Source organism: Talpa occidentalis, unplaced genomic scaffold (assembly GCF_014898055.3).
Source record: "Talpa occidentalis isolate TD23 unplaced genomic scaffold, MPIMG_talOcc4v2.1 talOcc4.5, whole genome shotgun sequence".
NCBI classification, from domain to species: Eukaryota; Metazoa; Chordata; class Mammalia; order Eulipotyphla; family Talpidae; genus Talpa; species Talpa occidentalis.
In genome coordinates, this window is record NW_023604861.1 from 65,644,388 (window position 1) to 65,663,314 (window position 18,927).

The 18,927-nt window shown below is 37.6% G+C and overlaps 1 protein-coding gene across 1 annotated transcript in view; it reads left to right on the plus strand.

Annotated features, from left to right (window-relative positions):
- PSPC1 (paraspeckle component 1) overlaps positions 1-18,927 on the plus strand; it is a 73,306-nt gene that overhangs the window by 19,339 nt on the left and 35,040 nt on the right. Inside the window, exons 3-5 of the mRNA XM_037527378.2 lie at positions 2,461-2,556; positions 6,273-6,469; positions 14,058-14,142. Of these exons, the coding sequence (XP_037383275.1) occupies positions 2,461-2,556; positions 6,273-6,469; positions 14,058-14,142 (378 nt within the window). The remainder of the gene's footprint in view (positions 1-2,460; positions 2,557-6,272; positions 6,470-14,057; positions 14,143-18,927) is intronic.

Consider the following 18,927-nt stretch of genomic DNA (forward strand, 5'->3'; position numbering starts at 1 on the left):
TGTTCTCTGCTCAGATTCAGTTCTTATCTGGCCCTATTACAATTTTAAGATTTGTGGTCCTGCCATGGCTTCCAGTGGTGAACCATGCAGTGTATCACCTTCATTTTTCATCCTGGGCACCTTTGGTTCTTCCTTTTAGAATTACCACAACTCAAGCTGCTTCCTTGTACCTCACTGGGTTGCATGTACCCCTTGAGAGTCTGTGTTTATTCATTCTTTGTTACACTTCTGTTGTTATAGATATGAGATCTCACCCTGGACATTGAATCTATAAGTCCATTTTCTTTTGGGCTCTCTCTCAGTTTATCTGATGAGGTTTCTTATTCTCTCTTACTCCAGGATATTCTATACCTGCTTTTAATTGTTTTTTCTTTTAAAAAAAAAAAACTTTTGTTTATTAATGCATACTAGAGCTGGGGTATAGGCCAGAGGTGCCAGAGGGTGAGAGGATTCACCAGAGACAGAGTGGGGAGCAGAACAAGCAGATTGATTAAAATACACTGCTGAGGGGAGCAGCAAGACAGGAGAGGTCTGCTGGGCCATGTGTGTTAGCTCCCTGGCTGAGAATTGCTAATAGCTTCACAGTGCTTAGACTTAACTCCTTGTGCCACTAGGGAGCCCCCTATTTTCCTCTTAAATGTCTCCAGTAGCCTAGGAATCACTTTTTTTAAAATTAAATTTTTATTGAAGTAACTTCAGTTTACAACACTGTATGTTTACACCTCTACAGATGTATCTTAACATACCATATCCACTAGCAAAGCACCAATAATCCTCCAACATAGCCCACTGGGCAACCACTTCTTTCTTGCTTTCATATGCCCCATCCTCTCTTTTTGGTTACCTCACTTTTGCAGTCAGGTTTCAAGGGTTTGTTTTGGTTTTCTTTCTGCAGGAATCCTTTTTTTTAAAAAAATTTTTATTTAAAGATGATTTTGTGAGTTTCACTTCCTCCAGGGATTACAGCCATTTGTTTATTTAGCTATTTATTTAGCTGTTTGTGTGTTTGTGTGTTTGTTTGTTTATACAAGCACTGGGTACAGTCAGAAGCGAGGGAGGGTGAGAGAATTCACCAGAGCCAGAGCAGGGAACAGAACAGGCAGACTGACAAAATACACTGCTGAGGGGAGCAGGGCGCGGCAGGAGAGGTCTGTCGCACCTTGTGGGACCCTCGCCAGCGGCCGGGGATCTAACCGGCACTGCAGAGGCTGTGGGCAGCTTTGCAGCCCAGCGCTCAACCGCTGCGCCACCAGGGGAGGCCCTGCGGAAATCACTTTTAAATGATCATATTTTCTTTCCTTCCTCTGCAATTTAGGATTTAAAGTCTGTTGATCTCTGGAGGTTCATTTATTTGTTGTAAAGGGAAGTTTCTGGAATCTAGGAAGCCTCTTCATCTCTTCTGTTAACACCTCAAAAGTTAATAGTGTGTGTTGTTTCTCTCTGAAGCATCTGTGTTCAGAAGGCAACATAAATAGATTTTATCTTGTGCCTGTTGAGAGACTGAAAACAAGGATAATTTTAACATAGTATATTTTCTACTTAATTTCTTTGTCTTTTCCCAATGAGCTCCACTTCCTCTTTTACTAGGGAAAAGATTAAAGCAAGCAATATGGATTGGCAGGTCATATCTTTCATCACCCACTCTTCTTGTCTCACCCCTTCTCCCCCAACTTCCTCCTCAAATGTGTTGTCTTCTCCTGCTCCTTTCCTTTTGTTTGGCTGGTTGGTATCATTTTAGGTGGTAGAAAGACTTCTGAACAAGATTAGAAGTCTTGTTAGAAACTCTGTTAGAAAATAAGTGGGTTAAAGTTAGAAAGGCTGCTAGGTAAGCAAGGATGTGAGGGATGGGAGGTTAAGGTGTGGGACATGGGATGATGATCCCACATACATAAAACATAAGTTACATACTCCTTTTGAGCATACTTTGTAAAACTTAACTACAATGGTTATGGAATTCAGAGTTGATTTACTTTTCCATCGTCTTAAATAAACTGTTGTCTAAATAAGTGTCCAGGGCCTCTCTGGTGGTGCAGGCGTTGAAGTCTATTGCCACCCACTGCAGCATGAGTTCGATCCCTTGTCAGGGAGCTAATCCCATGGCTCAGCAAACCTCTCCTGTCTCGCCTATTCTGCTCCCCACACTGTCTCTGGTGAGTCCTCTCACCCCCACCACCTCTGGCCTACATCCCAGTTCTTATATGTATAAATAAATCTTGACTTTGATTTTGTTCACCTGTGTCTGTTACAGCAAAAAATGATGGAATTTATGAATAATGATACCTTCTTAGGCATTTTTGTGGAGAGAAAATTTGCAATTATATACCACGGAGTTATAATTATAAAACTATTCAAATATATACCTTGGCAGGGGTGTATTTATTATAAGTTAATACCTAAAAAACTTCTAGGAGGATGTTAATTCACCTATACTAATTCTCACTAACCTTTTTCCATATCTAGAACGCCTCGTCCAGTTATTGTGGAGCCTATGGAGCAGTTTGATGATGAAGATGGCTTGCCAGAGAAGCTAATGCAGAAAACTCAACAATATCATAAGTAAGATTTTATTAATTAAAGGCAGTTATGTTCTGTGAAGGGTATTACTTCATATGTTATCAAATACTGGGATTATAAAGTGTTCCTTTTTGTGTAGTCCTGGTTAATGAGAGTGGACTGGTCTACACAAACGGCTAGTTTCCTTTTTTGCATGGGGAAACAATTTTGCTTAGGAGAGTCTATGCCTGGGGCAAGGTGGGCATATAGGAGGAGGTCAGTAATATGTTAGAGAAGCAATAAAGTCTAGTTATGTTTAGGGGTATTATAAGTTAAGAGGAGGCTTTGGGGAATAGAGTAAGGAAAGTCCTAGTTAAATAAACTGGCACAAGATAAGAACTCCTTAGAGAAAAAAGAAAAAAATGGTCTATTAAAGTGGTCTATTTTCAAGATGTTGTTTATTAGTAGCTTTTTCACTTGCCTTTTCACTGTGTTGCAAATGCTTTTTTTTTTTTTAAGACTTATTTATTTATGCATACAAGAACTGGGGTACAGTCCAGAGGTGGGGGGTGAGAGGATTCACCTTAGAGACAGAGTAGGGAACAGAACAGGCAGACTGATTGAAATACACTGCTGAGGGGAACAGCGGGTGAGACAGGAGAGGTCTGCCGTGCCATGTGGGTAGCGGCTGGGCATTGACCTCATGCTGCAGAGGCTGTGGATAGCTTCATAGTGCTGTGCTTAACCCCTTGCTTTTTTTTATTTAACCAATCACTATAATAAATAAAATATTTAAAAATATTGGAGTAGCTTTGTCCAGACACTGTTCAAGGTGCTGGCAGTGCAACTTCAAACTGTCTTTGCTTTCAGGATGCTTAATTTTATAATAGTGGAGATAACTAAACAATGAGACAAAGACTATAAAACATTATTAATTAGTGAGAGACACTATTGTTAAGAAACCTACTCAAGTGTGGTATAAAGGCTTAGATCAAAGGGTGTGCATATTAAAATTGATTAATACTAGTAATGGCTCTATAGAAATATACTAGTTTATACTTACAGCATGTATAAAAGTTTATTTTTTTAATCATCCTGATCAAATAATGGATGTTAGGATTTGAAGATTTGATCGTTGGGCCTCTCTGGTGGCGCAGCAGGTTGAGCTCAGTGAAGCTGTCCGCAGCCTCTGCGGTGCGGGTTCGATTCCTAGCCAGCCAGGGAGATTCCCACATGGTACGGCAGACCTCTCCTGTCTCGCCTGCTGCTTCCCTCAGCAGAGCCTTCGGTCCGTCTGCCTGTTTTGCTCACCTCTCTGTCTCTGGTGAATCCCCTCACCCTCCCTAGTTCTTGTATAAAAATAAATAAATCTTCAAAAAAAAAAAACCCTTCCATTTTAAAAAAAAAGATTTGATCGTCTGTTCACAATGGTATTTTATGCAAGTTATTTTAATTAGCATTCTTTGATTTTAGTGCAGTTGAATATTTTTCTTTGTAGTTGATTTAAATGACAAATATGAGTGCTTGTTGTATGCCTAGAGATGTATTGATGAACAAAATTGACCAGAAATTCATGACACATGTAGATAGGAAGGGTAAAAAAACTAAAATAAGTAAAACAATTATGGTGAAAGACAGCTAAAAGTGGGTGTTGGGGAGCAGAGGAGTGAGGCTCTTTTATACAGATAGTTAGGGGAGCTTACCTAAGAAGGTCACATGTGATTAATATCTCGAAGAAGCGGGGAGGAAAAATGCAGCCATCAGAGGTGGAATAGAGAATAGTCATCTCAGCAAAGGAAGGAGTAGTATAAATAAAAGCACGCTGAAGGAGGTCTCTTGTCTGGCATGTACTCACAACAGTAAATCCAGTTTAGCTGGAGCATAGTGAGTAAGGTTGGAAAGTGTAATAGTAGGGATGAGATAGAGATAGGACCTGCTAGGAGAAGTGAAAACTATTGGATCTTGTAGGCTGCTGAGAGGAAGTACCTGAATGTTGACTTAAGTTTAAAAGGAACATTCTTGCTGTAGTTTTTCCAGTAGTTTGTAAAGAGCCACTGGTATTATTGGGAAGATAAGTTAGGACCACTGACATGGAGTAGTCATAGTGGTGAGATGAGAAGTGGACAGATGCTGGATATAGTTTGAAAATAGACTGGGTTTTGCTGATGGATATGAGGATATAGAACAGAGTGTGAAAAGGATAATTGCAAGATTTTTGACCTAAGCGTATGGAAGTATAGAAATTGCCTAGTGACTGATGTGGGAATGCAGTAGGAGGAATATATTTGGGGAAGGAAAATCAGGACCCCTATTCTGCATGTGTTTAGTTTGAGATGACTTTTGAACATCTGGGTAGAGATGTCAATTAAGCAGTTGGATTTGCACCTGGGATTCAGATGAGCTGTCTGGTCTAGAGTTAATGTCAAAGAGAACTAGGTTGAGGGACTGAACCTTGGGATATTCCAATATATAGAAGAAGTTGGGAAAATCAGGGGAATCAGCAAAGACTGAGAGTGTGAGCGATCATTAGAGTAAGTGGAACAACCAGCAGAGTGTGTCCTGGAAGCAAGGGAAGAAAGAAGTACAATTTGTAGGCAATATTTGTTTATGTAGTGATTTAGCTGTCCCACGAAGTCTTAAAAAGATCTGGCTATATTCCCAGTTTTATTCAAATTCATTTTCTAATTTCCAAATCCATATTGATTCAATAGTGTTTCCCCTGGGAGAAAATTTAAAATTTAAAAAAAATCATGATTACAGTCAATGTCTGACTTAGGTACTACTGACTGATAATTTTTTTCAGGAAAATTAGTGAGTCCTCTTTTGCCCAGTCAGTGCGTTAAAAAGAAAAAAAAAAAAAATCAAACTTGATTTTTAGATATGGAATAACTAGGTCATGACTGATTTTCCTCATATAATTTGAAGCTGCTACTTGTTACTACAGCTTTCCTTTTGTGACAAACTACCCCATTATTTCACAGCTTTGTATTACCCACTGATTTCTGCCCCACTTCAAATTAGTTTATGATTGTAAGGCATCTCTGCTTTTATTGGTGAATTAGGGGTTGTGTTCCTACCAATACTGTTTATAGAAGCTGTGATAGGCAACCATAATTGAATTTCTTTTAATTTCAGGTATATTCATAGGCATTTATTTAAAAAAAACATTGTTCATCATGTAGTCATTAATCCAAACAATAAATGTATACAATGTGCCAATACAATAGATAACTTGAGGTGTAGCAATTAACATTTCATGTCCTCCTTGAGTTTATGATCTAGTAAAGGAAGTGGTCCAGTTATAGTAAGTTAGACCTTTACTTTTTGGTCTAGCCAATTATCCTGGCACACAGCATTCGATAAACTCTAATTGCTTTTAGTACTTTCTCTAAAAGTTCATTTTAGAGGGCGGAAAATACTTGATTCTATACTATTTACTTAGGGCACATTTGATTAATACATTCCAGGCTGTCTTTCATAAATTTGTTGAGTAAAAATCAGAACCTTTTTAAGTGATAATTAGGGATGTGTGGGTTGTAGCATCAGATTGTCTAGGTTTGACTCCATTCCATTACTTAGGTGGGCATCCTTGGGCAGTTTCTTAAACTCAGGCTTGTTAAAACTTGCATCATAATTTTGTCATGAGATCATTCACATACTTGCCTGACATAGTACCATGAACATTGTAAGTACTCACTAAAGCATAATTATTGTTTTTTTTCCTTCTTGTTACTATTTTTTAAACACACATTCCTGTATATTTTAAAATGTAAACTTAGGGAAAGAGAACAGCCGCCACGTTTTGCTCAGCCTGGGACATTTGAATTTGAGTATGCATCTCGATGGAAGGCTCTTGATGAAATGGAAAAGCAGCAACGTGAGCAGGTTGATAGAAACATCAGAGAAGCCAAAGAGAAACTGGAGGCAGAAATGGAAGCAGCTAGACATGAACACCAATTAATGCTAATGAGGCAAGGTAAAAATGAGTTTTCATGTAGATTTATCCCCCCCATTGGTTCATTTTAATTTTCCATTGATACTGTTTAACTTGCCAGCTAAGAGTTTAGAGACAGAATTTGGTATATTAGAAGCACACTTCTCCTTACCTAAGTAGTATTGTTGGAGGTAATTAAGTTTGTTAAAATTTTACCAGTAGCAAATACATTATTTTGTTGGCATAAAGAAAAGCACGTTGGAGAAGTATTGGTAGATACAGCATAAAGTCACATAACAGATTTTGTTTGGTGGAAAGAAGAATTAGGACAAATGCTGGCTATAAAAGATGATTATTACATGTTGAAATATTACACATTATGGCTAGTAAGAGCCATCATCACAGGTGCTAATTTACTGTTGTATTCTCTGGTCAAACAAGTAGCCACATGACAAGATGCTTAAATGTATTTCAAAAGCTCACTTCTGAGCCCTTTTCCTTAGCCTAGGTTTCTTTTTATATCCATCTGTATACTTTATCATTTTTTCTCTTGTATTAATTCTCCAGGTAATTTTTCATGGTTCTTATTACTCATCTTTCTCACTATCTGCAGATAGTTTTACCTTTCTTTTTTTTTTTTTTTTTTTTTTAAAGATTTATTTATGCATGCAAGAACTGGGATACAGGCCAGAGGTGTGGGGATGAGAGGATTCACCAGAGACAGAGTGGGGAACAGAACAGGCAGATTGACTGAAGTACACTGCTGAGGGGAGCAGTGGGTGAGTCAGGAGAGGTCTGCTGCACCATGTGGGTAGCTCCCCTGGCCGGGGATTGAACTTGTGCTGCAGTGGCTGCGGATAGCTGCATAGGTTGCGTCTTAACCCCTTGTGCCATCAGAGAGGTCCCTTTTTTAAGATTTGTTTTTATGCATATAAGAACTGGGGTGTAGGCCAAAGGTGCTAGAGGTGAGAGGCTTCATCAGAGACAGTGTGGGGAGTAGAACAGGCGGATCTACTGAAATCTACTGTTGTGGTAGTGGCAGGATGAGACAGAAAAGGTCTGCTGTGTCATGTGGATTAGGTCCCTGGTGGGGGATGGGGAGTAGCTTGATAGAACTGAGACTTTAATCCCTGCACCACCAGGGAGGCCCTTGTTGTTTTTTTTTGTTTTGTTTTGTTTTGTTTTTTGTTTCACTTCTTAAAAAAATATTTATTTATTTATTTATACAAGCACTAGGTACAGTTCGAAGCGTGGGAGGGTGAGAGAATTCACCAGAGCCAGTGGGGAGAGCAGAGCAGGCAGACTGAAGAAGTACACTGTTGAGGGGAGTAGCGGGCGGCAGGAGAGGTCTGCGCGCCATGTAGGACCCTTGCCCATGGCCGGGGATCGAGCCGGCGCTGCAGAGGCTCTGGGCAGCTTCGCAACCCAGTGCTCAACCGCTGCGCCACCAGGGAGGCCCTGTTTTTGTTTTTTAGAGACGTTTGTTTACCTTCTCTTGACTGGCCTCATTGATTAAGGCACCACTGATGCAGCTCTTGGTTTCTGTAGTGACCTCTTTTCTGGACCTGACATCTAACCATGGCCTCCTCTAAACCGTGCTTTATATTTATGCTAGAGTCAGTAGTTCTTTAAAGTGAACTTTTAAAAAACTTAGCCTCACCACAAGAACATTTTGATTTTTGAAGCAAAGTGATTTTGCACTACAAGCTTTACGTTTGTGTGTTTATTTATAACCCTTATTAAAAACACATTGCTGGGCCTCCCTGGTGTTACAGGGGTTAAAGTAGCTCCACCTGTTCTGCTCCCCACTGTCTATGGCAAATCCTCTTCACCCCCACACCTCAGGCCTACATCCCAGTTCTTGTATGCATAAATAAGATAAATCTTTAAAAAAAACAAAAAACCACTTCACTTAGTGTTTTCTACTCCTAAGCAAAAATTTAAAGGTGGTAAATTTGTTCAAGCGTTAGTTTGTTAAAATTGAAAAAAGAATTACAACTTTATTTCTTTTCTACAATTCTATATTTCATCCAGATTTTCTAAGGGTGTGTTTAGATGGGGGAAAGACTTAGTAATCTCAGTTCTGTGGCTCAGAGAAACACAGGGGTTGCTCTAATGGATGTGTGAAAGTAGGTTAAATATCAAATAGTATAGAAATAGTGTGTCCTCACCTGACCCAACTTTGTGTTTTCTTAGAAGAATCAGTTTCTTCTGTATTTTTAGTTTTTTGTATCTTTTAAAGCAAAAAAAAAAATTGTAGCTTATATCAGTAGATGAGTGTGTGTATTTAAAACTTTAGAAAATCCTATTTATTTTTGCACCTTACTGTTGTACAGTAAACCTCTCCCTTATTCTGTTAAATGGGTATAACTAGTATAGTTCCTCTACACTAATGAGTGCAGTGAATATTTTTGCCATACATCGTCACAGATTTTTGTAAATACTGATTCTTATTAGACTCAAAAGGATTTTTTAAAAAGTTGTTTAATTTATACTTTGCTTAAATTTGTTTAGTCCTTACTAGTTCTATTGCATTTATAGGTTGTTTCCTTCTCCATCTGTTTTTGATCATTAGTCTAGGAAAGAGTTCCTGAATTTTCTTCATGTTTGTTTTTGTTACCTTTGTTACAGTAACTTGTATATAATTCTCATTAAATATTAACTGCCTTGCATTTTGCTATTACTCTGTCCTATTCCATTACGGGATTTTTAATTTTTTTATTATGTATGTATCAAGTAATAGAAGTATATTTCTTTTAAATGATATCTTTTGTGTTCTGATTAACCAAGAAATAAACCAAGGAAATAAGGGTATCAGTTCGTGCTCCTTTGCTTTCCTCTCAGTGAATTATTTATTTTGCTTCTGATTTGTCTCGATTGATGACATTGACTTAATGTTTCTTCTTTTAAGTTTAAACATCTTTTTCTTGTAAGATCATTTAAGATGTACTCGGCAAATTCAGTTATATGAAAGTGTTAGCAACTGTTGTCACTATGTTGTACATTAGCTTAGCCTCTCAGATCTTATTCTTGCAGTAGAAAATTTGTGCTCCTTTATTAAGCTTATTTCTTCTATGTCCACTTTTTCACTCCTTTTTTGTGAGGTTATTTTTTTTTTTTTAGATTCCACATAGAAGTGATAGTATACAGCTTATGTTTTTCTCTGACCTGTTTCACTGAGCATAATGCCCTCAAGGCCCATCCAGTGTCACAAACAACAGTATTTTCTGCTTTTCATGATACTGAATAATATTCCATTGTATTATTTGACCATCTCTGTCCCTCCATTGATGGACACTTAGGTTGTTTCCATATCTTTGCTATTATGAATATGGAAATGCAAATATCTTTGATACCCTGTTGTTATTTCTTTAACCAAAATCCTCCTATGTGCTTAAATCTTAACCCTATTGTAAATAGGTTGTCATAACTTTTCTGTTCATCATTTGATTATTGGATGTGCCTCATGATGTCTTTATTTTTTTTTAAAGATTTATTTATGCATACAAGAACTGGGGTACAGGCCAGAGATGTGGGGGGTGAGAGGATCCACCAGAGACAGAGTGGGGAACAGAACAGGCAGACTGACTGAAATACACTGCTGAGGGGAGCAGCGGGCAAGACAGGAGAGGTCTGCCTCGCCATGTGGGTTTCTCCCTGTCCAGGGATTGAACTCATGCTGCAGAGGCTGTGGATTGCTTCATAGTGCGGTGCTTAACCCCTTGTGCCATCAGGGATACCCTCCTCATGATTTCTTTAAAGAGTTCACAGAAACATTTGTTGCATTCTTTTTTTAAAATTTTTTGAAAAATATTTATTTATACATAAAAGAACTGGGGTACAGGCCAGAGTTGTGGGGGTTGAGAGGATTCACTAGAGACAGAGTGGGGAAGAGAACACATCGATCGACCGAAATACACTGCTGAGGGGAGCAGCGGGCAAGTCAGGAGAGGTCTGCTGCGCCATGTGGGTATCTCCCTGGTTGGAGATTGAACTCGTGCTGCAGTGGCTGTGGTGAGCTTCATAGGTTGCGTCTTAACCCCTTGGGCCACCAGGGAGCCCCCCCAACATTTGTTACATTCTTATGTGTTCTAAAATATTTGTGATCCTTGTACTTTAAACTGTCAGTTGAATGGTATAAGCTTCATGTTCTTCCTCTCCCATCTTGTTTTAAAATTGGAGTGTATTAGACACACAACCTTATATTAATTTTTGTATACATTGCAAAATAATCACCATGATGTGTATTTATAAATTTTTCCTAGTATATTTTAATTTGCAGTTTTATTGACTTGTCCCTCTGTTGGACATTAATCTTATTGTTTGCTCACCCTTTCCTTTCTTAAGTATTTGATAGCATGTTTCATTGTCTTCTAGCTTTGAATTTTTTTTAAAGATTCATTTATTTATGTGTACAAAAACTGGGGTACAGATCTGAGTGAGAGGATTCACTAGAGACAGTGGGGAGCAGAACAGACAGTTTGACTGAAATACACTGCTGAGGGGATAAGGGTTGAGCCAGGGGAGGTCTGCTACGCCATGTAGGTCAGCTTCCTGGCTGGGGATTGAACTCGGGCTGCAGTGGCTGCATATAGGTTCATACTTGAGACTTACCCCTTCAGCAGCCCCCAGGGAGGCCCCAAATAAATAAATTTAAAAAAATAAATAAAGTTGAGAGAATTTTCAGATATTTATTTTATCTTTCCATCTGTCCATTCTTGTTTCCAAGATTGATCTTGTACACCATAATACTTCAGCTTTTCCTTGGGACTAGATAAACTCTTTCATTCTGTAGATTCCATTGTACATCTATAAAGCAGACTTGTTAGATCAGAGAATATTCTGTTTTCAGACTTGAAGGATATAGAGAAAACACTTCCTCACAGCCTCTCAAGTCAAATTTTAAATTTATCTATATTGTTCTCTATTCTCTTTTGCTGTGTAACCCATCCTTTTAATGGTGTATTGAAATTGTAGTATAAAGTTTCATTTTTATCATTAACTTTGATATGTAAGCATTTTAAAATGTTTCTTGGTCTACTAATAATTGGTAATGGAGTTAATATCTCCATGGCTATAGTACCTTTGGGTTATTTTTTAAGAAAAATCCCTACGAGAATAACTATAAGAAAGTGAAAATCAAAATCAACAAAAAACTATGAACCAGAGACACTTTTTGGGGGGTGGAGGGCAGGAGGGGAGGGATTGGGGTCAGAATGGGGGGTTTGCAATTGTATGGGGGAATACAAAAATAAAATTTATTATTTAAAAAAAAAAAGAAAAGAAAGAAAAATCCCTACGAGTGTGATACTATGGAGTCAAAGGATAACAGTACCTCTATATATATTTGGTAATTTTTCCCTCAAAAGGATACTACCATAGAAATGTATAAATTTATAAGCTTTAGTGAAATTTCAGGAACTTTGGCAATTTAAAAAGAGATAATCTAGTGAACATACAATGACAGTTTTGGTAGCACTCCCGAACAGCACATTTACTGCTTATCTGATAATGTGATTGTCAGATCCCTTGTACTGATTATATCAGTGTTAGAGGTGAGGAAATAGGTGAGGTTTAAAGAGCTTTCTCAACTGGCAATGGTTAAAAGGGGGAAATACAATTCTCAGGAAATAAAAATTCATGTTCTCTTCATGGAAAAAAATAATATACATCTTCATGTTATTATATATGGTAATTCCCGTTTACCTACAAAACCATGATAAAATTAAGATACACTGGATTGATTTTTCTTGAATAATAAGTGAAAGGACACTTTGCATAATTTGTCTTACAGAAGCATTTTCTCTTAGGAATGTAAGTAACACTAGGTTGCTGAAAAAGTCATAACTTTTTTCCTATGTTTTTCAAGCAAAAATGCATCATGACTTTCTGAAAAAATATATTTTTGGTCTTTACTGGGTTTCTCTAGCTACATTACTTATATGACAGTTGTGTTTTTATTAATATTGGTTGCACAATGGATTCATTTTAGGGGAGCTTCAAAAAAATATGTTGATGTTCTCTCTGCATCCCAAGAGATTTTAATTTAATTGGTCTGTGGTGAAAAGATACTTAATTCTGAGTAGTAAAGGTTTACAATTTATTGTTATAAAGATTGAAATCACTGTAGTCATGTTTGATTGTTTTTAATTAAGAGAAGTATGGTATGTATAGTAGGGACCGGGTGATTTGGATAACATTCCAGTTGAGAAAACTCAGCCCCATTTACCAAAACAGAGTTTACTGAGCAGAGTTCCAAAATATGTTTTTTTTGTTTGTTTTCCCTTAAGTTTCCTAGGTGAAACTTCCTAGGGATACTGGCACTTTGGAAAGAACTTTTGAGATTTGGCTGTGTATCCCACTTGAACTGTGTAGTAGCTGGATGACTAGAGCCCATTTATAATTTATCTGTTTTTTCTTTGATTTAATTAGATATAATTCTTTTCAGTATGTCAAATGGGAAGGTTAAATATACCTTGTTAGGGTTATGATGTCTGCCTTGTTAGGATTTATTAAGATCATTGGGATATAAAATGTTAACCATAGCTGTTTATTAAGAAACATTTGAGATAATTTTTGTTCATCTTGGAACTTTCAGATAATATGGTGAAAGAAAAATAAAAGCAAATAATTGTAGTTCCCAGAATATTCCAGTGTTTTTAAATAAATCTATTCTTACATGCTCACATAATTTGGAAAAATACAAAGACTTTCAACTCCCGGAAAGTTTTTACTGACTTCTCAAATGTGCAAAGCAAATATACTGTTCATTATTTTAATCTCTCCTATTCCGGAAACCCTGTTCTTGATGACAGTTACAAGGATTGGCAGGAATGTTCTTGTTTAAAATAACTTTCTAAACAAGACCATTAAGTACTAAGTCTAGCTCTGTTTCCTCAGAGGTTCATACAGTAGGTTACTTAAATTTTTAACATCCATGCTCTTTTTTTTTTTTCTCTCCACTGACTCATTTATGTTTTATGTAATATCCTTTTTATAAGCCACTTAAATAACACAAAGTAGAGTGTTTAACTTATGTAGAATGCTTTATTTATTGGGGTAAGCAGAAATTATTCAATTTATTCAGCTTTTTCCCCTTTTCAAGAATTCTGGCTGCTTTCTAGAGTACATTGACAGTGTTGAAGGAATCCTGTACATATTGTGTTGGGAGGGACAATCGTAGGGTTTTAATTCAGTGCTCTCTCATTACTCCTATTATTTGTCTATTTTGATTCTTAAGTGCCCTTTCTTTGCTGATGTCTCCCTTCTGCTTTGTGCTTGCTGGTGAAACAAATGCAGATTTGTTTTAAAGGAATAGAAAAGAAAATGAGTTCATATAGCACCATTCTGTTTTCACTGTATTCCAGAGCTGATGTTAAAACAGTTTCTATCCACGTTAATTTTTAAAATAAGATGATTATTATTCTCTTCATGACATGGAGAAACAGGCTACAAAAGATGTTAACTTGATTACAGTTTATAGTCTTTCATCATAAAATAAGACAAAATGAGAAGCTAGGTAAATGAGTATAAGTTACTAACTATGTGTGTAGCAATGGAGAATCTGCTTATTGGTTTAAAAATACAAAAAAGGAAGCTAAAATATTAATGTGTAATTAATACTTCATAGATCTAATGAGGCGTCAGGAAGAACTCAGACGCTTAGAAGAACTCAGAAACCAAGAGCTGCAAAAACGGAAGCAAATACAGTTGAGGTAAAATACTGTAACGTGAATATATGTGCTTTTCATTGTGTGTCTTTAATTCCCCACTGTGTTATAAAAAAGTTATGGAAGTTGGAAAATACAGGGAAAAAAGCCACAAAACTATCCATTTTTGTCTACATGTAGGGAATAACTCCATAGTTGTAATTTTTTCATGATTTTCCAGCTGGTTATGGACACATTGTATATACTGAACTTATGATATGAAGGGGTAAGCATTATTGCACATAAATTACAAGAATGCACTATAATTTGCTGGACAGTTTTTTCAGAGATGGAGAAATTGTGAATGGCTATGCATCTTTGTGCTTCTGATATTTTGTTTAAAAAAGATTTCTGACAGAATCAATCCATACTAAAAGGGGAGCATATAGGGACAGAAATTCTCAGTACATATAAATAGCACTGTGTTAGTCAACTGAAAATCTTTTAGGTTAAGTAAGGGAGTTTGGGCGATTGGTTGGTTCAAGATATATAAGCAATATTTGTGAACTATAATGGGATAAAGTTACTTTTGAAAGTTTTAAAACTCAAATTAATTAGGATACGTTATAAACAAATCTGTGGGTAAGCAGACTTAGAAGCAAAGTGCTCATGGGAAATAAGCTGAGAAAGTAAAATTTCTTCACATTTCTAGGGATAGATAGTATTCCATAAAATTTGGTGTATTTTTTCCAACTTTGTCTTTATATCTGATTTGTATCAGTGTCTGCATATATTTGTTTCTTGGATTTAAACTCTGATTTTACACTAACCTACTTATTCTCAAATTAGGGTCCTTGGACAGGCATCATTAACATAACCTGGAGAACTGTTAGAAACTATCAAATCTCCCTCTGGAGCTTCTCTGAATCAGAAACTGGAGAAGTAGGGCCCAGTCACCTGTGCTTTAATAAATCTTCCAGGTTATTCTTTTGCATCCTATATTTTGAGAATCACATTGTACACAACTCTCCACATGAATTGCTATATTAGGGATCTTATTTTCGCCCCCCTCATTTTACAAAGAAAAGAAAACCTCCTCTGTCCTAACATAAAACCCTATTTGAGCTCTAGCCTTCTCCTCCTGTATTTCTATTTGATAGCCAGGATTTTAAGAATTGCACCCACGCTTTACTCTCACCTGGTGGTGCAAGGGGTTAAGCACCTCACTGTGAAGCAGTCTGCAGCCTCTGCACCACAAGTTCGATCCCTGACCTGCCAGAGAGCAACCCACATGGTGAAGCAGACCTCTCCTATCTCGGCCGCTGCTCCCCTCAGCAGTGTATTTCATTCAGTCTGCCTGTTCTTTTTCCGCTCTTTCTCTGATGAATCCTCTCACCTCCCACATCTCTGGCCTGTACCCCAGCACTTGCATGCATAAACAAACAAATCTTTAAAAAAGTATATATATAACATCACACCAAAAGAAATGAGAAAGTAAGTAAGGAACTTAAGGGTCTCCATGGTGGTGCAGGGGGTTAAGTCTCAGCACTATGAAGCTATACGCAGCCACTGCAGTACCAGTTCTATCCCTGACCAGGGAGGTGACCCACATGGTGCAGCACACTGCCCCTGCCTTGCCCGCTGCTTCCCTCAGCAGTGTATTTCAGTAGATCTGCCTGTTCTGCTCCCCACTCTGTCTCTGGTGAATCCTCTCACCTTCCTTACCTCTGGCCTGCACCCCAGCTCTTGTATGCATAACTAAACAAATCTTTTTTCTAAAAAGGAAGGAATCTAAATTACTGGAAAACAGTATATTTATTGACTGAATGACAAGTTAATGAGAAAGAAGTATATATAAATTCTGTAAAATTGTTAGTAATTGTGTTTCTCACAATGATATTATGTATATACTTTTCTCCTTTCCTCTTTGAGCTGATTTTTATGGAAAATAATGTATAAAATTAATTTTAGGTGAGCAGTTTTTTATTTATTTATGCATACAAGAGCTGGGGTTTATGCCAGAGGTGCAGGGGGTTGAGAGGATTCACCAGAGAGAGTGGGAGCAGAACAGGAGGATTGACTGCAATACACTGCTGAGGGGAGCAGCAGAGCAAGACAGGAGAGGTCTGCTGGGCCATGGGAGTTAGCTCCCTGGAGGATCAAACTCTTGCTGCAGTGGCTGCCCATAGCTTCATATTGCTGAGACTTACCCCCCTACACCACCAGGGCTGTCCCTAGGCGAGCAGTTTAAATTAGTATATGTAGGTAAGGAGACCCAATATTATCATTGTAAGAGAAAGGCTAAAATTAAAATGAATCCTAAGGCATTGAATTGGGGTTGGAGGTATCAATGTATTTAATTTAGGTAGATAGAGAATATAGATAGGTATATATGTGAGGGTTAATATGTATATTTATATTGCATAGTCCTAACCACCAAGAAGGCTTCAGTAATAATGAGCACATCTAGTATTCAGATTTTGGTTGTTTGTTAAATATTCTGTGTGCATGATAATTTTTCATTATGTTTTTTCACTAATATTTAATACCCAGGGACTAAGTAAAACTATCTCAACAATTTGGTGGTAATTTGACTGGTAATATGCTTAATGTATTCTAATGGAACTAGGCAGTGATGAAAATTTTTACAATCTTAACCTGTGCCTCATGCCTAAGAAGTTTCATTTGAAAGTAACTTTAAGAATCTTGACTGGGAGGGCCTCCCTGGTGGCACAGGCAGTTGAGCGCTGCACCGTGAAGCTGTCTGCAGCCTCTGCAGCACGGGGTTCGATCTCGGCCGGCTGGCAAGAATCCCACACGGCACAGCAGACCTCTCCTATCTGGCCCACTGTTCCCCTCAGCAGTATTTCAGTTGTCTGCCTGTTTTGCTCCCTGCTCTGTCTCTGGTGAATCCTCTCACCCTCCCGCGCCTCTGGCCTGTACCCCAGCTCTTGTATTAAAAAAAAAAAAAGAATCTTGACTCAGAAAATGTGAACAACTTGTCTTAAAATTGAGTAGTTTTCCAGCATGTTATGGAGAAAGGGGGTGTGTGTGTGTGAATGTTGTGTCTAAGACCTTACTAACAATTGTCAATTATACTCTACTTACATGACAAAGCAAATAAAGCTATAGCAGTAAAACTGAAGAGTCTGCTACCATCTAAGCTTTTAAGCCAGATAGTTTAGATTTTGCCTTTCTGTTTGTTTTTTTTTTTAGATTTTTTTTTTAAAAGATTTATTTATGCATACAAAAACTGGGGTATAGGCCTGAGGTTCAGGAGGGTGAGAGGATTCACCACAGACAGAGCGGGGAGTAGAACAGGCAGATCTACTGAAATATACTGCTGAGGGGAGCAGTAGGCAAGCTAGGAGAGGTCTGCTGCACCATGTGGATAGCTCCCTGGCCAGGGATCAAACTCGTGCTGAAGTGGCTGCTGAGAGCTTCCTAGGGCTGAGTCTTAACCCCTTGTGCCACCAGGGAGGCCCTGCCTGTTTGTTTTTATTTTAGTGGGAAAATAGAAAAAACTGTCTTTGGAAGCTATATTTTGAGAGAAATTTAATCATTTACTTAGAGCACACACTTTCTGATTTTCCTTTCAGTGCTACAAATAAATTAGTTTTTTAAAAAAGATTTAGTTATTTATGCATACAAGAATTAGGATACAGGCCAGAGGTGTGGGGGCAAGAGGATTCATCAGAGACAGAGTGGGGAACAGAACAGGCAGATCTACTGAAATACGCTGTTGAGGTAAGCAGCGGGCAAGCCAGGAGAGGTCTGCGCTGTGTGGGTAGCTCCTTGGCTGGGGATCAAACTCCTGTTGCAGTAGCTGCGGATTGCCTCATAAGGCTGCATCTTAACTCCTTGCCCCCACCAGGGAGGCCCAACTTAGTTTTTCATGAGTTACTTAAATCTTCAGAGACTGGAGTTGTGCAGAAGGAAGACCAGGATGAGGGGCGATGAACTGGTTCAAGCTGTAACTTGTTCATTTGTTTTGTTTGGTCATTTATTTTTACGTTCCTTTCACTACTCTCCTACTCACACTCCTACCCTTTCACACATTCTTTCCCTCTTTTTGTCATTGGACAAATTATTCTATAGATGTTATGAAATAAGAACAAAGTACAGCAGGACATTTTGTTTTTGATTAAAATATATGTTAAAATTTTAGTTCTTTTTTTTACTTAGTTTATCTATATACCAGAATGAGTGAAATCATACAATGTTTTTCTTTCTCTGCTGGTTTATTTCACTAAGCATAATATTCTAGGTCTATGTTGTTGTAATTGGCAGAGCTGCATTGTATCAGTACACCACATTTTCTTTATCCATCTGTCAATTGATGGACTTTTTAATCTACTAGTCATAGTGTTGCTTAGTGCTTCAAATCTCAGTTTTTTCAGAGTTCTGCAAATGATGTTAAATAAATTCCTATATGCTGTTCATAAATTTAGTGTATGGAATTGTTGGTTTGGTTTAATCAGAACTTAATTTAAAGCAAAGTAGAAAGTATGGAATTTATAAAGCAATGGAAGGGGGAAAAGAGTTTAAAGTTATCTTACCATTTTACTATCTTTTTCCCTATTGATTTGTAAATCCATTCACATTTTATCACCAAAAAGCTTTTAATAGCTCTTGTAGTTCATAGAAGTTCACTTTAGATTTTGTGTAAAGTGCTTGATAAAATGTGATAGTATGTTTAAAATGAACTCACATGACACATATATAAAATGTAAAGGGCAGTGTTCCTGTTCCTTAAATTATTCCCAGTGTGATATAAACTTTATACCTTCTTCTCTGCTTATATAAATGATGTTTAAAAGCAGTAATGGGAACACCATTCTTTTGCTTTTT